The 19,530-nt window shown below is 42.2% G+C and overlaps 1 protein-coding gene across 30 annotated transcripts in view; it reads left to right on the forward strand.

Moving 5' to 3' along the window:
• The window catches only part of MAGI1 (membrane associated guanylate kinase, WW and PDZ domain containing 1), a 343,515-nt gene that overhangs the window by 282,577 nt on the left and 41,408 nt on the right, over window positions 1-19,530 (forward strand). For 25 of the 30 annotated variants that reach the window (XM_065845232.2, XM_065845234.2, XM_065845235.2 and 22 more), the window contains 3 exons: window positions 590-682; window positions 4,311-4,493; window positions 5,561-6,181. In XM_065845232.2, coding sequence (XP_065701304.1) covers window positions 590-682; window positions 4,311-4,493; window positions 5,561-6,181 — 897 coding nt within the window. The remainder of the gene's footprint in view (window positions 1-589; window positions 683-4,310; window positions 4,494-5,560; window positions 6,182-19,530) is intronic. The other 5 variants (XM_065845249.2, XM_065845243.2, XM_065845244.2 and 2 more) reach the window with 1 other exon arrangement.

The raw sequence follows: 19,530 nt of genomic DNA on the forward strand, positions 1-19,530 counted from the left end.
CATCTGAAGTGATTTAATTATTTTAAACACTTTTTTTTTCTTTTCTATTTTTTCAGCCTTTTTAAGTGGTTGTGTTTTTCTTTTTCTTTTTTGTTTTTTTCCCCCTTGTTTTATGTGTTTTGTTTTCTTGTTTTTCTTGTTTCTGCAGTGAGGGGCCTGTGGCATTTGGGTTGTAGCTTTTGCACCAAGTTATTCAACAACAGCTATTATCTAAGGGGAAAATAATTTAGGCTTCAGCATTCCTCCTGCAGCCCCATTTCCCACAACATCAGCTCTTCTACTATGACTGCCATGGGGAATAGATTTCATGTAAATGTCAAGACCACTTAGATATAAATCAAGTCCCATATTTGAGTGTGAAGTAGGGTGTCCCAGCAGATGGATCAATAGACCTGGACATAGAGGGTCCTCCAGGACTGGTTTTTTCAAATGTCTCATTCATTTTATTCCCTCTCCACATGACTCTTGTTTCCTTTCTTGCCATGCTTCTCACATCTCTGCTTGAAGCCCATGTTCCCAGTGTGTGTACATGTAGAAGCTCATAGCGCTGTTGTGAAACGAGTAATGTTTCCCTCTCTGCCCTCTCTAGAATGGACAGAGGAGTGTCCATCTCTCCCACCACCCGCTGCTCCAAACCATGTTTCAAACAACCAAGAGGCAGTTCGGGAAGCACCAGTGCAAGGTAACAACCTTGTTAAACCGATCGTAAAAGTGCGACAAGGTTTTTTTTCCTGAGAATGAAATTCCCTCAACCACCAGCAAAGGTGCTATCTCTGTGACTGGTGTTACACACCAGGGCACGTGCCCATTTATCTGAACTCCCATAGATTCTGAGACTAGTTGTTTCAAGACCACATTTGTTGCCAAATTGAAGAGGCAAATGAGATTTCCTGCATCAAGAAAGGATTGTGGCTATTCTCTGTGTAGCATTCCAAGTGTTTAAAAAGGCATGGTGCAAACATAAGGTACAACATCGGTGGGATTTAGCAGCAACTGCAGTGGATACAAGTGCAGGTAGGAGGAGACCGTTTTATACAGAGCTGTATGGATGTACAAGGATTAGGCTTCTACACCTTCTAAACCTACTGAGCTTAGAAAGTGGCTCTTATAATAAGATCTAGTGCAGAGATTTCTTTCCATTCTCATAGGTCCACATTCCCTTCCAAAAAGCAGCACAAAATCTCACCATGTTGCACTGTTATTAAGACACAGCCATGCATCAACATGGTTTTAATTTGAGAGCTCAAGCCAATGTTACCTCAACTCTGCATTCGTGGGTAGGTAGTTAAAACAGTTAAAATAGTTTAAGAGCCATGGAAACTGTTCAGCGTATTTGGGAGCTGTGATATGCATAAGTTGTTGGCATTGTTTGGCAAGACCTTGGTTTTGAAGAGCTGTCTTGGTTGTATTTGTTACACCTGAGCAGCCAGGTTCTGGTATTGCCACAGACGAATCTGGCTTGCAGCTTTATGGATTTTCTTTTTTGTGTGCTTTGAATCCAAATGAAACTTTGCAGAGGGGTATGAGGTGGGGAGAACACCAGAACAGGGAGATCCTCTGCTGTTTGGAGAGCTTTGCAGAGCTCTCTTTCTATAGTAATAGAGAGTAAAGACACAAGTGTCATGGCCATATGTTAGGAACAAATTACATCATGTTTCTGAAAAAACTGAGTTCAAGCTCCTCTGGGAATCTCTGCATGAGGAGGGAATAATACTGAGAACTCACTTGGAACCTGTACATGTACTTTGGGCAGTTATGGCCTTATTTATTAGTGTCAATGGTCTGTGTATAGCCAACTGCTCACAGACCAGTTGCTTGTCTTAAATAACCAACCAGACAGGACATGAATGAATCGTTCCTGAATTTGCAGAGTGAGCTGAAGCATTGCCAGATCAGGTTGCCAGCAGGGGTCCTCTTGTACCTGTTACAATACAAGTGCTCTCTGGTTACAAGTGGTTGTAAGTAGGCTTCATCTTTGGCTACATCTAAATTGCATAGCAAGACATGGCATTGCCCTGGTCTGCAGGAACCAAAGGCTGGGGAAGCTGAGAGAGGGGGAATCTGACTGGAGCATCCTCCCAGATGTCTGTGTCATCTATCTCATCCCGATAAGAGCTGGGACCATCCAGGGAGAGGCTGGCCCTGGGAGGTGGGAAATACTCCCGTGCTCTGCAGGTCAGCCATGGTTTCCGAAAACAAGCTTGATGTAGGGTACTGCTGTCCTGGGCTGCCTTTCCTGCCATGAAGAGCCAGGGAGTGCTCTCTGCTATAGATGGCAGCATATCAGCCCTTCCAGAGACAGATTCGTGAAATTTAACAGTACTCAAAGCCCCAGGCACATTCGCAAGGGGTATTAGAATACATTAGAGTAATCCAGATTTGCAGCAAGGAAAAAACACAGGAGGTTTGAGCATGTCATTACAGCGCCCCAAAAAGACTGGTCTTCCTTGGGGACACACCTGTGAATGTCACCTTTGCCTTGTACACTGTCAAGCTGAAGCAAGGGCTGCCCAAGCATCCGTGCACAGTGATGCAAAGGAGCCATCACGCATGGGATGTGATGACATCAGAAGCCTCACTCCCAACAGCCAGCCACATTTTAGGAGAGCATTTTCTGTCTCAGGACCAGTCTGAGTGACATGTCCTGGTACCCACTGACGATTCTTTCTCTCTTTCATTCTTTCCTCTTCCTTTCTCAGTGCTGTTCCCCCTCCTTTCACTCTCCATTTGCAGCAGGTATTTCCATCTTCCCTGTCACCGTGTCCTATGCCCAGAGGTTCCCATCTTTCCCACTGATGGCACTGCTGGTGGGGACATGGGCACAAGGACCCCTCCTTATGACCTGACACCTCTCTCCTACCTGGGGTTTTGTAGATACACTCATTTAAAATGTGATCCCTTCCCAAATGCTGTAGGTGGGATATAGCCTGTGGTGCTGCTATCCTGTTACTACAGGGTAAGTTCACCCTGTATTTGTAGGCAGATGCCAGCAAGCTGTGCTTGTTCTGCTCATCTTTTGAACCAGAACTCAGCACAAGACTGTTGCCTCTCAGCTGCATTTGCTACCTGAGACATTGGGTTGCACATGGTAGTCAGGGCTTTTCTGCAGCTTGGGCTCTGGGCAGAGCATCTGCCCACGATGTGCAAGATCACCCTGTTCCTGTGCTACCCTTCAAAGGTAGAAGACTGGAAGTCCTCACACTGGCCTCTCATGAATAATCTTCAAATATACTTTTTTTCTCCCCCTTAGTCAAAGCTTTACAAGTCTCAAATCCCCTCCTTCTCCCTCAAGTTCTCCTTTCTGAACAGAGGGCCATGGCAGTGCTGCCGAGCTTTTTGAAAGTACGCCCGCTGTCCTGGCTGCAATACATGCTGCTGATCCTGGAGCTGTCACCAGAGGGCTTAGTGGCACAGTCTTTTCCCCTCTAAGCATTAAAAACAATTAAAAGTGCAAAGACGTTTAGTGTTGTCCCTGTGAAGTACAGCAACTGTGATTTCACTTTCTGAGCCAGTGCAACATGCTTTGCAAGGATGTGCCTTTGTCTTTGGAGCACCTCGTTCCCCCTTTAGCTGTGCTCCCAGAGAGCACTAACAACCCTCCAGCAACAGCTGCTCTGGTCCTGGGCCGCTCTTTGATCCATACTTCACAACAGAGCATTTCATCCACATCAGGCAAGGAGCAAAAAGGAAAGAGAAAAAACTTCAAACAGTGTCTGAAGAACAAGATCAGCATCCTCCCCCTTTTTCACCAGAGGAGGCCACAGGATGGCAGCAGTAGTGGGGTGAGGGGTTGTGCTAAAGGGTCATGCAGTGTCTTCACACAGCTCAGGAGCTGCATTTTGCTTGGTGGGTTGGGAGAAAGCCAAGTGGTGAAAAGCAGTGATACTCCTTTCTGCAGAAACTCTCGCAGTGGACTCCTTCTGTGGGAGGCATTTGTGCTGCCCCTCTCCCATCCTTCCTAGGATGGATGTAACCACCTCAGGACAGAGATAAGACACATATCCAAGGCTTTAATATATTCCGTTCCTTAAACCAGCAAGTTTTCGCCTTTGTAGCCTTGAGGCTTTGGTGTGCACAACCACAGCTAAAAAAGCGCTAGGCACTAAGGGTTTTGCTCACTCCTTTTACTGCATGATTGGATCCAAGGAGACAGGTGGAGCGAGGAGGTGGAGTGCTGGAGTGAATTTCAGTCCTGTCCCAGCACACCGCTGTGTTCGTCCGTGTACTTGTTAGAGCGGGGAGGGACAGAGGAAAAGCAGATCAAACGCGCTTGCCTGCCTGTTTATAGATTTTCCAAACTTCCTACACAGGAAAACCTTTTTTTACACGAAACCCTTCTGAGTTAAAAGGGAAGTTCATCCACACCAAGCTAAGGAAAAGCAGCAGGGGATTCGGCTTCACCGTCGTTGGAGGAGATGAGCCGGATGAATTTCTTCAAATCAAAAGTTTGGTGCTTGATGGCCCTGCAGCGCTGGATGGCAAAATGGAAACAGGTATCAATGATTTAAATCAAAATCACCACCACTGCTTTGGTTTATGTTTTTACAGCTATTTTTATGTGCAATTCATAGAGGACTGTAGTCCTTATCCCCATTTTGGGGAAAGGCGTTCAGCTTCCCCATCAGCAAGGGGCAAAGTGAGGTATACATTGAAGGATATGTTCAAAATCTTATAGCAAGGCACTTCATGTGCTGGAATTTCATGTAAGGTGTCAAAATACCCAGCTGGGGCCCTTACAGCTCCTGCTTTCCCCTTGCTGCCAGCAGTTGTGGGGTTCCACCTCAGGCTGTGTGTTACTGCTCCCTCCTGTGGCAATGGCTGCTGTATTTTTGTAAGACTGCATCGCCAAGTGTTTGTGTATCTGCCATGCCGCTCACCTCATCTCCCACGCTACTCCCAGGGAATGGGTGGAGGGGTGGACTAGTGTCCATTTCCCTGTGTGGAGGCACCAAGGGCCAATTTATTTCGGCAGAGGTCAGGCCCAGCATGGTGAAATCCTGTTCCGATTCACTTGAGGTCACAACCCCTCACTTGCGGATGGAGCATCATAACATTAAACATCCCTGTGTTGCAGCCCCGGTGTTAAAATATGAATCATAACTTAATCAATGCCTAGATGTCAGGCTGAAGTATGTCTGAGGCATGACACGTGGCACCAGGTTTGAGCAGTTGGTATTTGAGTGCCTTCTGTTATAGGTCTCATGTGCTCTCAGTTTTGTTTCTATCATATGTCAGTGTGGCACAGTGTATAATAGTGAGCGCTGGGCTTCAGAATAACTGTTAAATGGGCCATATACTATCATTTGAATCTATTAATTTTTTTCATGAGCCCATTCCGTTTCACTTTCAAAAACGTTTATGTACATAAAGGCTTTATGCACAAATCCATTGTGTACAGATTTTCTTGCTTGCCAAGTGTCACCACTCCTTTTCCTTGCAAAGGTACTTACATGCTACTATTTACCTGTGAGTGGTACCCGCGGATGCTGTGGATCAGCTCGCAGGCTCTAGTCCTCACATGCACAAAACAATATGTTTGGTATATCTGTGTCCTCTGCAGGGGACGTCATAGTCAGCGTGAACGATACATGTGTGCTGGGACACACTCATGCTCAAGTTGTGAAAATCTTCCAGTCCATCCCCATCGGTGCCAGCGTGGACCTCGAACTGTGCCGAGGCTACCCCCTGCCCTTCGATCCCGATGACCCCAACACAAGCCTGGTTACATCCGTGGCAATTTTGGACAAAGAGCCGATCATTGTGAATGGGCAGGAAAATTACGACTCCCCGGCAAGCCACAGTAGTAAAACAGGGAAAGTAAATGGCACAAAAGAAGCAAGACCCAGCAGCCCGGCTGAGGTCTCTTCCAACGGACCCCATGGTTACCCCAATGACACGGTCTCTTTGGCATCTTCAATAGCAACACAACCTGAACTCATAACTGTGCATATAGTGAAAGGGCCTATGGGCTTTGGGTTTACTATAGCGGACAGTCCTGGCGGGGGTGGCCAAAGAGTGAAACAAATCGTGGACAGCCCACGGTGCCGTGGCTTGAAGGAGGGCGATCTTATAGTTGAAGTCAACAAGAAGAATGTGCAGAGCCTCACTCACAACCAGGTGGTGGATATGCTGATTGAATGTCCTAAGGGAAGCGAAGTCACGTTGCTGGTGCAGCGAGGAGGTAAGTGTTCAAAACTGCTCTAAAATGTTTTTTCTTGAAATTAAAAAACCAGTGTGTTATGAAAGACCTGCTTCCTAAGCTTCTCTGTAGAAAATGGTTTATGTCCTGAGGTGTAGGAACTGCCCCGAGTTGGCAGCTGTCAGGTCACATAGATGGTTAAAATTATTTATTGTTTGATGGTGCACTGGGGGAAATGTGCACGTAGTTGCTGTGTGCACATGCACCGCACATGCCTTCTGGTAATGCACAAAAGGGTGGCATGGTTACATGTGGGGCTACACCTTGACTTAGATAACAAACCCTGGTCTCATATTCATAAAAATTTATTTTTTTTAAATAGAACATGAACGTTTCTTGAACTGTCTTTAGACATGGAAGAGGCTGGCAATATGTTCTGTAATTTGCAATGTTCAAAATCAGATCTCCAATGACTCTTCACTGTGGAAGGGTTACACCTGGATTACTGTTGGGATCAGAGGAGAGAGTTTAAAATACTCAAAGTTCTAAGCAATTGAAATGTTACTTCTGGACATGTTTACTTGCTACACATTTGGGAGTTGAGCTTATTTTTGGTTGCATTGCTGAGAGTCCACCAGCAAGTACAAAACTCACCCTGCAGGCAGTGTGTCTGCAGCCCACATGGGAACATGGATGATGGGTCATCTGCCTGGGGGGTCAGGCCATCCACAGGAACTCTTCCTATGAAAAGTGCGATTTAATCTGAGGTAGCACACCCCACCTTGTGCATCATGCCCTCAGTCTGCAGACCAAAATTACAGGAGGAGCTACTGTTGAGCTTTCAGGGAAGGTCCAGGTTGGCTGTTGGGTGCAAAGCCAAGAGCAGAGGGTCAGCACTCCCTCCCTCTGTTCCAACATGGGCACCAGGGGTCTGAGCACAGCCCTGCTGTGTTCCCTGTCCCACGCAGTGGTTTTTATGGACAAACAGGCACACTCATGCTCAGCACCTCACGGGGACGGGCACGCTGCAGAGCCAGAGTTAAGCTGGCAAGTAGGTGCTGAACACAGACCTAGGAGGGACGTTCGATATAAAAGTACTTTTCTGGTGCCTTTTGTAAAGTATTTTGATTGCAGTAAGTTAACAACAAAAGCCAGGCCATTGACAAGCTGCTTCCTGAATTTACAAGTCTGGTTTGTTGTTTTTAAAGACCTATTTCAAGGAGTCGAGGACATTGATTCTGCAATTAATAGAAGCTCTGGAGGAAACGCTGTCTTTCTTAGATGTGTTCTTTCCAAGTGCTTACTGTGTTTTGGTAAATTAAGAAGTAAAGAACAGAATATATTAAGAATTCTCCAATTTTCAAAGTGTGAGTTACCTGAAGACTTCTAGTACTAGAGAGGTTTAAAAAATGCACTGTGTTCTCATGATTAATATATGTATTATGGAGAAAATATGGTTGGAATAAAATAGCAGCTATCATTAATCCTCCTGGAGAGCGTATATATATCTAGTAACACCATACATTAATTATTTGAATTGTGGCTGACATTTAATAATCCTTCTTATGCCTTAAAGCCATAATGAAAAGATTTGATGAGGAACTAAAAGTGTAGTTTTAATAAGATAGTAAATAGTTCCCTGATAATCTTGCTGAATCTCTCTCTTTTTTTTTTTCATTTCTTTTTTCTTAATTGAGATACTAACCACATGTTGAGCATTTGTTATCACTTTCCTAGATATTTCCTATATCAATCTCTTTGAACTGCCTCCCTCCGTCAAGGTCCTGACATTGGTGGCCCTGGATCCATGGTTAATCATGGAAATGTGTTTTTCTTTGCATCCAGAAGAAAGCTGGACTAAAAGGCACACAGGTTGTGGCACAGAAGCCAAGAAGGATACAGGCAGCAATAGCAGGTCCAGCAACAAAACCAGTCGGGTTTGTTTAAAGCTTGTCAGATGGAGCTGCCTGAAATGCACCCAGCACGCGGTGCTGCTGCACTTGGATCCTTTCTCCCGTAGCTTTACCTTGTGTTACCCCTGCCAAGTCTTCTATTAGAAGTACCATCCCCAGACAAGGTGCCGCTATTTATTTTGGTCCGATTACAGAAATGTATTTGGCTCCAGTGTCTGATAAGCTCCTTCAGGGCTCTTGAAGCTGTTCTTCCTTAGGTTCACTGTCAGCTGTCCTTTCCTCCTCCTCCCTCTGGTGTTCAGTGAAGAAAGTGCTCAGATGCTGTCAGGCGTGCTTGCATTAGCCCAGCATTTGCATTCAGTCAGGCTTTGCATGAAGCATCCCTGCAACACTAAGGCTGGTGTTCAGAGCTGTCGAAAGGATTTGTCAGAAGTGATTATTAATCAGGCAGAAAAATATCAGAAAGAGATATACGGGAAAAACTCTTCCTGCTCTAAGTTACTAGTGCACTCCCAACAGCGAGGTTTAATTGTTAAAATGCAAACCCCCAGCCGCTGAGAGCAACCTGTAAAGTATTTGCTGTGAAGTGTGTTGAGCTGAAGTGTGACTTGTGGGAGCAGGCGAGTCCTGCCATTGCCTTCGCGTGAGGAACAGAAGGGTGATTTCAGGAAGGATGAAGTTGAAATGCCCCCTCTGGGTGCCCGACTGCCCACCTGTCATTTGAAAATCATTTGCAGGACTCATACAAGACTAGGGCAGGGGGATAAATACATTGAGACAGGAACGATGTCAGGTCATTGAGATTTTGCTTTTCAGAGGTCCCACAGAAACCTTGCCTTATCGATGTTCTGATTTTATTTTTTAATTTCCCCTTCGTCCTCTCCCATCTAGAGTTGAATTACATTATTGCTTTTGTTTTCCTGTTTCACCTGTGTGTAGCACTGGCTAAGACTCACTGAGAATATCTTGTGTTTTGGACTTCAAAACTTGAGGGGTTTGAAAGGATGAACACTGTGTAAAAGCAGGTGCAGAGTTGCTAATTGGACTGTATGCAAGAGCATATCGGAAAAGGTGCTTTTGCATAGCAAAATGAAGGGACAGGGGAAAAAAATTTTGCCTCTAAGTGTTAGATAGGAGAGACAGAAGATACTTAAACCGAAGAGTTGGCTGAAGAAGAACTGTGTATTGTTCAGCCACGAGTAATTTAAACTGGAAATAAGAAGAAAGTGCCAAGCCATTAGAACTCGTAAGTCAAACTGGAGGAGGCAGAAAGGCTTTGCTGTCTGGAGGTGAAGCTCAGCACGTTTGATGGGGATCTGACGTGGTGCCTGCAACGGCAGAGGAGATGCTTGATAACCCAGCGGGACCACTCAAGGGCTTTATAGCTGAAAGTACACCAGTGCCACTGGCTTCAAAATGCGTATGTTTTTTGTCTGTGTGCTGCACAATGTGATTACACATTTCAGTTATTTTAAAGAATTATTGTTAATAAGGCCACAACAGGCACATCTTGAATATTTGTAGCTGAAAAGGTTCTTTTAACCTTGTACCTACCAAGTACATGAAGTACTTTTCTCAAAAAAAAAAAGCAAAGAAAGAAGGTAATAATATTTGCCACTTGAAATCCATTTGTCATTGAAGTCTTGTCTACGCACAGTAATCGACTGAAATAAGCAGTTCTCAAATGCCTCTCCATTCTGCAGAGATTCTATTCATAATAAAAACAACATTTTGTCAGAATAATTTCCCTGCTTCCCAAGAGACTTTTATTCTGGGAGTTGTGTCTGTGCTGGGACAGGTAGGGGGCTGTTTCAGAACAAGTTATTTTGCAAAACTACTGTGCTGTATTTTTTGGAGTTACTAAGATATAACATTTGTTTCAGTGAGAACACTTTTGTTTCTAACTACTATGTTTTGTGAATTACCTCAGATTTTTTTTTTTCCTTTTGGTTTTCTCTTTTTCTTATTAGGTCAGTCTTCAGATCATCCAAAATTATCGTGATTAGTTTGTGTTCAGTTAAAAGAATTAAACTGAGCAGTTTTCATGCAGGTTTGAATGGATAGTTTCCCTTCAAAGCATTCACAGTAGTGCTCACAAGCTTCTTTATTCACTGGAAGGTTGAAAATAACATAAACCTTTAGTGTTATCTACCTAATCCCCTTGAAGTTGTGTTCCCACTTAGCTCCAGATCAAAGAAAAAGCATGCAGGTGAAATGTCACTCACATCTCATATGCAAATTAGTGGAGTTTCTAAAAGCTCTCTCTAGTACCAAATTCACATTGAACTGGGGAATGGAAATCCATCTTCTGAAAAATATGTGATACATATGCTAGAGTTTCAAAACTAAATGTATTTTATGGGAAGAAGAACCAATGCAACATCTACCTGTCTAAATGCCTGTCACCAGGTGCCTGAATCTTAACTCCATGAAAAAATAAGTAAATTCCCTGTTCTTGGTTCAATTGAATGGAAGGTGTTTGTGGGGAGCAATGACGTAGGTGGAAGTGGGGAGAGGTGTGGGCCATCAGTCCTGCTTATGTGGTCCTTGACTAAGAGGTCTAAAGAAGATCGTTGTGATACATGTAACTACAAAAAAATATTTGCAGCAATGGAACAAAATTGCCAAGCTCTAAAGCCATGAACATATTAAGTCTCCTTAGCTAGATGGACCTTCCCTTGCTGTTCTGGTGATGCTCTTGACATGAGAGGGCAATTAATTGCCAATGCTTCCCACGGAGAGCAGTTAACTCCTTCTTCTACTGACAGTGCACTGGAGAGTCAACTGCTGTGGATTTGAAGGCTCTTTCTGTAGTCTAAAATGGAAGGACATCTCTTTTCTTCCTCAATTTGTCTTGTGTCCGTGCCATTGAAACATTGCACAGTGATATGAGTCTTTTTCTTTACAGTGCTTGCTGCAGCTTCAAGCTCAACCCAACCAGGGTAGAGAGAATTACAAGATCCTTTAGACACCGTGGAAAAACTTTACAAACAGTATGTTGTAACACCTTATAACTGAAAGCACATTATAACAGTATAATTGAAATCAGATTGTTCCTTGAGATGTAGGGTGTCAAAATACAATGCTTGGGCATAAATGAGCCATGGCATTGAGCTGAATGAAATGTTTTACTGCTGCAGGTTTCAGAAGATATCTCCTCACTTTTCCATCTTTTCTACCCCCCCATGAACCGCTGTCAGTATGATTTTAGAAGCAAAAATATTGTCTTTGTACTTGTTTATCAAAATCCTCTCCACCTGTGGAAATTAATTTTTTCCTTCTTGTCCTTACCCAAAAGTGTTAGAAATGGATCATTTAGTGGCAAGAGCCAAACAAATCGAAATTAAAAAAAAGAAAAGCATCTCTCAGTGTTGGAATTAGAGCTGCTTTTCAGTTGCTATCCCTAACGCTGTAAAACCATGGTAATTAGAGCTGCAATCAGCTATTCAGAGCAGACTTGAACTCTTTTGAACAAGCCACTCATTTCTGTTTGCCCTTTAGACTTGCAGCGAAGAGCAAGTTGAAAGTCATGCCACTTAAGCGTCTAGCTGCCAGAAAATTTCAAACTGTCTTAGCAGCTGCTGAATTAGAGAAAAAGTGAGTCTAAACTGCACTTAGGACAAAAATCACAACCTGGGAATCATCTGACCGTTACCACAGAGCGTGTTTGCCTGTGCCAAAGCTTCTGGAAAGGGAAGAAAAGTTCACCATTTCCAGCAGTGTGTTCAGTTCCTAGTACAGAGGGAGCAGAGCATTATACTGAAGTCTTTGTCCTGTGTTTGGATCCGCAGGAACCCCCCTGAACCTCATCTTGCTGAGCACAGAGCTGCCAGTACCGATCGTGGTCCATGGCACCTTTACGGTTGGTTTCCTTGCTCTTTTCCCCAGCCCACCGCGTTGTGGCAGCTTCTTCCCTCACCCAGGGCAGGAGCAGACCTAATTCCTCTCTGCCATCTGGTGTGCTCAACTCACCTCTACGTTTTTTGAAAATATCCCATTTCAAGCCACCTCTTTCCTCCTTACCTTACCTTTTGTCAGTCACCACCAGCCACCAAAGCTCTCAGTACCTTCTATTTGGGAATCAAACATGTTTGTTGAATCTCTCAGCAATTTGTCACTCAGTATAGGTTATTTCTAGCCATACACTGAAAAATACCTAATATTACAGTACAAAACTAATATTCAGAAATAACAGGTGGGGGGATGTTTTTGATAGCTAACAGGTGCTCCTCACTAGTTAGTAAATTATATTTAAAAAACCAGCATCATAGAAAGCTTGAAGAAGTATATGTCCATGTGTAATGCCAAGAGTTATTTTTCAAGGTTGTAACTTTGTATTCCAGGGTTATTACTTTGTAATTACAGAGTTATGGATTTCCTGATTAAATTTGGAATCTCATTTGGCATTTAAAAATCCATCTTCAGTTGTGTCCTCTTGTTTATTTTTTCTACTATTTCCTTTAAAGTGATTTGCCTGGGAAGAAGGGAATCAAATTAGTAAAGTTTGTGAGTTGGTCTACAAACTGCGTTAGGAATGAATTTTTTTTAATGTTTTGCAACGTTACTTTTGCATTGTCTGAAAATAGGCAATCCTAGTAAAAATACATCGCTAAAACTTATGACTTAATGTGAAGGAAAGGAGCAGGTCTGTGGGAAACCTTTAGTTGGGAGTAGCTGCATCTTTTTTTTCCAAACCACCAAGTCACTCTTTGTTATTCTCTCTTCTCTGTTAAGTGGAATTATATTCTAACAAGGCCAGAAAAAGCTGATAAAACTTTAAAGCAAGTCTGATGTCACATTTACTATTCTCTTACAGCCTTATTCTGATTAGGGACTAGTATATCAAGGAGGAGATCCAAAAATCAGTTGAAGTCAGAAAAAAGATGAAATAAAGGAAAAGTTACACATTTTGATATTTTTAATAAGAAGTTTGAAGTTCATAGCCCTTATTAGAATTGCTTATGTGCATGTATTTCGATCCAGTGTGCAAGTTAATTTTCCCTTAAGCAGCTCCGGAGTGTTAGATACGCCTTTTTGGGGCAGCGCTGTGTATTGTTATGCAGCACCATACACTGATCACTGGTAGTTGGTTTTGTAAAGCAAGCTAGCAGGAACTTGTTTTCTCTTTGTGATAAAAATAAGCCGAACTTAACATTTAAAATCAGGTCGTGTTATAAATAATGTAATATTTTGGGATTACACAGTATTTTTTTCCTTCAAAGTGCTTTACAGGTGTTAATCTTAGCGACATTAGCCATTTGCTTTTAATGATCTGAATTTGCAAGGTTTGGGATAACTCTGCTTACCAAAAACATGAAAGGGGAAATTTTGGTGCTGCTGAAGTCTGTGGTAAGGCTCCCATTAGACTCCAGGAGGCAGCAGGGTTTCACCAAGGGTTTGGATGCCTACAAATGCCTGCAGCCACAAAGGGTCATTGTCCGTAGCTTGTTCAGACACCAAATAGTTCGATGCACGTTACTCATGTTCATATAAGTAGTGCATTTGTGGGAACTAATTAATTGACGTTACCAGGTTGTGCTGGAGTTTCTCAGGGCAAAACACCCACTTGAAATAGTATTCATATCCAGTTGCCTTTTCTAAACCCTGGGAGGCTAAGAAAGTCCGGACAAAGCACATTGTCATACGAGCACCTGATTCCAAAAACATCTTTACAATATTACAATTCTGACAATAAAGGAGAATTGGCATCGCTGGTATGTGGGCATTTTAATTGCCTGCAGAATTCCCAGCTCTTGCTGGTGTGATACATGCAAAGTGCTGAACCTGATCCATTAATCATTTGAGGCACAAGTGTTTTCCCCTCAGCTACCGTTCATTAACTCCATTTGCACTGATTCTCTTCTAGAAATGAGTAAGCAAATGAAGAGAAGCCTGTGGAATCTGCTTTTTGGGTCAGCATTAGTTTTACAGCAATTGCCCTGCATTTTTGTGGCAGCGTGGCCTATCTGTACTATAGCTTGTGACCCCCAGATATATGTCATCTAAGCTCCAGAGTCACTTGGAAGGGTAAAATAGGATGGAACAGTTGCTGATTCATTGCTTGCCATTTTGTTACACATTTTGCATTACTTTCAAGGACTGAGATAATTTCCTAAAATTTTGAGATGCTTCACAAAGCGTGCTTTAAGGCCAAGAGTAAACCTGTGCTTTAATTATTGAGGTGAACAAATAATGTATTTGGAATAAAAAAAAAAAAAAGTCAATTTTGCATCATCTTGCCTGCTGACAGCACAATAGTAGTGGTGTGCACATTATGCGCATGGCTGCCTTTCTGTGGCAGGGTATCTAGATCTGCTTTAAATTCAGTAAGAAAACCAAAGCATTTGCTGAATGCTGGAAGGAAAAAAATCTGAAATCTTCCCATCAGGATGTTTTGTTGCATGAACCACCTTATCTTGCAGAAAGCAGTAGGCTCTTAGATGAGAACAAACAGGGAGGTTGCTTAGCAAATGAAAGATGAGAGAGCTCTGAAATTCTTCCTAAAGTCTTTTGCATTTTTTTCTCCCCAGCTTGAGGTTTTGAAAGTTGGCACTTTTTTTTCCCCTTATGTTTTGACTTGGTTTTGGTATTAAATGCTGAAGTGGTATAAGTGGAGCAACTCAAACCCACACAGTGTTGTTTTATATCAAATGTGATGTGATGTGATGTAACACAAGGCGGCACAGCAGAACCTAATACTGTGCACTAGCTAAGGCAGATTTATCTAGAGATGTGCCTCCCACGTATACATCAGGGTTTGCACAGCAGGAAACGGAGCAGATTTGGAGCTGTGCAGCAAGGAGGGGTTTATTGCACCCAGCTTTACCTCCAACCCTTACATACCACCTGTGTGGAATTTCGGTGTGCATGCACTTGTAAATACTGAGTTTTTATCAGCCATGTTGCAGGTGGGTGCAGCGACTGCTGCCCTGATTTGGCATTATAATAACCAGTCATAACAATTAATGGGATATCAGAAATCCAAGAAAGGTCGTTGTTTATCACTGTAATTAAATACATTTGGAGAGCGATTAAAAGCAATAGCAGGTGGGCAAAACTGAGGAAGAAGGATGGCTTTGTAATGGACTACTCAATGGTTTTATGAGACATTGTTTTTAAGTATCTATCTTCATGTCTCTAAGTCTATTCAATTTTTTTTTACCCCATTCTGCATTGGCATTTTATGTTTATTCATTTTCATGTGTATTTTTTCTTGGTCAGATGGACTTATTTTAGTGATGACGACAGTAACTAGGACTACACTGGCTTTAAGACCCGGTTAAAGCTGTGTCTTTTGTGCCAGAAGACCTGCAATGTACCATGAGTTGGGCTTCAGAAGTTGATAGGACTTGTAGACCAGACAGCTTTGATGGAGGACACTGAGCTACAGGGAGATGGCAGAGCTGGCTGAGGGTGCTGGGGCAGGTCAGGGCCCTGTGGCTGGGGGCACACAAAGGTAATGTTGATTGGCATATGGCAGGTGAATATCAGTCCCCAGAAGTTTTGACTCCCTCCTTGTCCTTAAGGCTTAGTTTCTGAGATGTGCAGTTACATACTTGCAAGTATTTTGAGTTACTGATTTATTTTAATAGAAAACTATTTTAAATCTAATGAAGTTATGTTCTGTGAAAACATCTGCAAAACCATTGTCCTCTAGTAAAGGTTTTCTGTCTTGGCCTGCCATGTGTGCATGTGCATCCCCTGGGTCTGAATCTGGCTAAGCATTCTGTGAACAGTAGCTTATTATTAAGGGATGTTATTTATTAACAGCAACAACAAACTAATGCCAAGAGGGCATCCCCTTTGTGCAGGCTGCTCTCCAAATATGAAATATGAGAATCTGTCATAAGCCACACAGGTCTGAGCATGTGGATTTACACCTAGTAACTGTGCTGTGATAAGTCTGAAGACAAACACTCTCACTGAGCAGGATAAATACAGATGTGACAAGAGCAAAATATGGTTTCTCCTCTATTAGTGTCCTCTGTGCTGAGTTTGGAGTGGTACATGAGGTTGGCCCTGAGGTGCTGCTGCCCTTCGGAACCCCCATGGCCATGGCATGGGACAGCCAACTAAGGAGAGGGGTTTGGGACTGCACACCTTCAAAACTGCAGCATGCCCAAAAACTTGTGAGATGCGAATTAGAAATAAAGCATATGAGTCATAGATTTTGTGGGCTTGGGGAAAGGGGTAGGTACCTTCATCTCTATCCACGTATGCATGCTCACGCATATGAAAAAAGAAAATAATACATGAGTACACACACACACACACAACTATGTAAAAAAGACATGGGGGTTTCCAATTACTTTCCAAATCTAGTTTTTACCGTCCATGTGGTTTCAAAACTTTAATGTCTGTGTACATATTTGTTTAAACATTAACACAGATTTTAATCTAATCACATGACTCCAACAGCTCAAGCTTTAGGAAAATTATCTTCATTTAATCGCTTCAAAATAAAATAACTGCTGACTTGCTTTCAACCATAGGTTAGATAGGTAATTGTCACACTAATTTCCAGCCTCTTCATTATCTCACTGTCTTGGCATTGCCGTATGTATCTTCCTACAGAGTTAAATTTCTGTTTTTGTAGTAATTAAATAGCATTTTATTAGGCTATATCTTCTTTATCACTTCTAAAATCAATTCAGCTTTGAGATGCCGAAAATATGACTGAAACCTCAATTACAAGGAATTGTTTAGCATCCTGACCAAAAATGAGTAATTGAGGCTAATACAATTTAACATCTTTAGAGCACCTAGAACTGAAATTCTTCTTAATAGCAGTAATATACTATGCCTCATTATGTTTTTTTGCTAGTGCCAGTGGTTAATAATGACTGAGATGGCCTCTTGAACACATCACTTTCTTAGCATTAGCATTAGAAATGTGGCATTTTTCACTATATTTCGTGGTTACCAAACTTGATTTATGGCAGGGCTATATTCCTGCAGTGTAAATTACTCTCTCGCTTAAAGCTTGTATTGCATAGCTATTTTTTTTGCTAGTGCAGTTACACTCTTGTTATGCAAATCACGGCGAGGAGCAGAAAAGTTGGGCAGGGACAAGATTGGGATTTTCTTCTTAATGGGCTCCTAATGCCTGTAGAAGATTGTGTCTCCTGCTACAAATTATTCTGATGTTTTCTTGTTCTTTTTCCAGTCTGGAAAAGTTCTAGTTCCATCTATTTTTGTAGATAGTATTTGTCCTTTATTAGAAATTCTTTGGCAATGGATTATTCGGAGTCAAGGGGATTGCTTTGTCACCACTAACTTCCCGTCCCCTGCTCCCCCAGCAGCACTAATAGCCATTAGCATTAATTATTTAAAGTTCCATGTCTTGCACACAGAAAGTAACAACGTGCTATGCCAGGTATATGGTTGTGTACCACCTGACTCCAGTACTTTACCTCTCATCTTTTGAAGTGTCTCTTTTTTTTGGTACAGCCTTTGCTTTTATTTAGCACAGTATAAGCAGAACTATTTAGAAAACTTGGGGTTTTTTTGGTTGGTTGGTTGTTTTTTTTTCAGACAGGAAAATTTTCTCTGTAAATGTTAACCTTGTGACACAGTCTGCAATGTTTCTTTTCTTGTGGTTTTATTCATCCCCCACTAATTTTCTGCTGTTGTGAATTCTGGGCTGCAGAAGGCATAATGGTGAAACCAAATGGGTGACCCTTTCACTTAGGCTCACCTGTGGCTTTTTTTGCTGTTGGATATGAGCAGTTCACAAAGTGGCCAGATTGAGAGTGTTAAGCAATCATGAGAACTGGAGATCTAGACACAGTTGTGCAAAACCACCCAAAAACTGAAAAATGTTGTGCAGTAGCCCCAAAAGTTGTAAACAATAACTATAAAAATGGTAGTCTAGCTTCTAGACTGGCTTTTAGCAATTTCAAGCACCGTTGTCCTGTGGGTAGATTGTGCAAACTGGTACTGAATTGTCCCAACTTTGGTTGAAATCCCATTGAAATGTACACTTTTTAAAAAATTTTCTTTGTGGTGGCGGGAAAACTTCTTCGCACCAACTGGACTTCACATAACTGAGCTGTTCAGATGGGCTGACTGGATGACTCCTCTGGTGCCTAGAGATAGGTCTTCTTTAAGATTCAACTTTTGATCATTTTGATCCACCGTTTGTAAAATGCAGGGTTGTAGAACAGGGTATGATGTGTCTGGTGTCCATCTAGGTAATTTTTGAGCATTTGTGGCCTTATGAGCTCTCCCGAGTATAAGGCCTGGGCCATGGTTTGGATTTGTAGACACATGTTGCATTCTGTATATGCTCAGTAAAACAGAATTTGCTGTGTGTTGTAGTCTTACCAAGCTACTTTGATTGCATAAAGACAAAACATCTGAGTAAATGTTCCTGTAAAACTTCAGGACCACCGCATGTTAGAAACAGCAACACTTGTTGTCACAGTTTTGTCCCATGGGTTCTTCCTTCCATGAACTTGTCATAGGTAGGATTAGGGAATCTACAGCTTCCCACCTCTAGAAGTTTTACCACACAAGATTGCAAAATTATCACATGCCAAATAACATGAAGTAAGCTGGGTTGTGTCCTTGCTGCATGGACTGCATCACTCACAACATAATAGGGTGTCACACAACAGAAACACTGCTCCTGATGGGTAATGGTGTTGAGAGTGCTGAAGCCATGGTACAAAACTTGCTTAATGATTTGCATTTTCCCCCCTATGTTATAAAATGTAGTTGAGCAGATGGATGCAGCCAGCTGTACATAGAGCTTTAGGGAGTACTAGGGAGAAAAGAGAGAGGTTTTTGTTAAGATAAATGTAATAATCTCTGTGATAATTAGTTTAATTTAGATCCCTGCATCTGACTCATTTTTGACTAACCTTGTATGAAGCCTTTCTTGCCTCGCTGATGAGTCTGTGAATTTAGTTTGATTACAATCCCTTTTTTTGTGCTTGCGGATTGCTCACTGATCACTGATATTTTTCATTAAGCAGTTGCTTTATTACATTGTTATTTAGAAGGGAGTAATTTGTGTTTTCTAATTAATTTAATTCCAGGCACATTTAGTAAGTAGCTACAATGAGCCCATTCAAGGGGTTTTAGGTCATATTGACATTGTTTACCAGATGTGCTCATTTGTTTTAAAACACTGTTAACTCTGTGATGACAACAGCCCTGTTCAGTTAATTGATGCTTCCACCTTCTCTAATCTGCACCTCCAAACCCCCACAAAATTAAAAGATTCATTTCAAGTCCTAGTGAGAGATGTCCATAGGCATTAAATCACAGAGGAATTATATTGCAAGCAGTGTCGATATGAACTATTAGTGTTCCATTATCGGATTTGAGAGCAGAGCAGCATAGAAGACTCTTTGCTCCTTTTAGCCTGAGAAGTGAATGCCATTATTCAAACCAAATCCGAATAATGTAAAATAATGGATAATCCCAAAGAGATGCAAACTGAGTGTGAAGTCCATGCTTGGTCCATTTACC

The sequence above is a fragment of the Patagioenas fasciata genome, chromosome 10 (assembly GCF_037038585.1).
Source record: "Patagioenas fasciata isolate bPatFas1 chromosome 10, bPatFas1.hap1, whole genome shotgun sequence".
Taxonomy (NCBI): Eukaryota; Metazoa; Chordata; class Aves; order Columbiformes; family Columbidae; genus Patagioenas; species Patagioenas fasciata.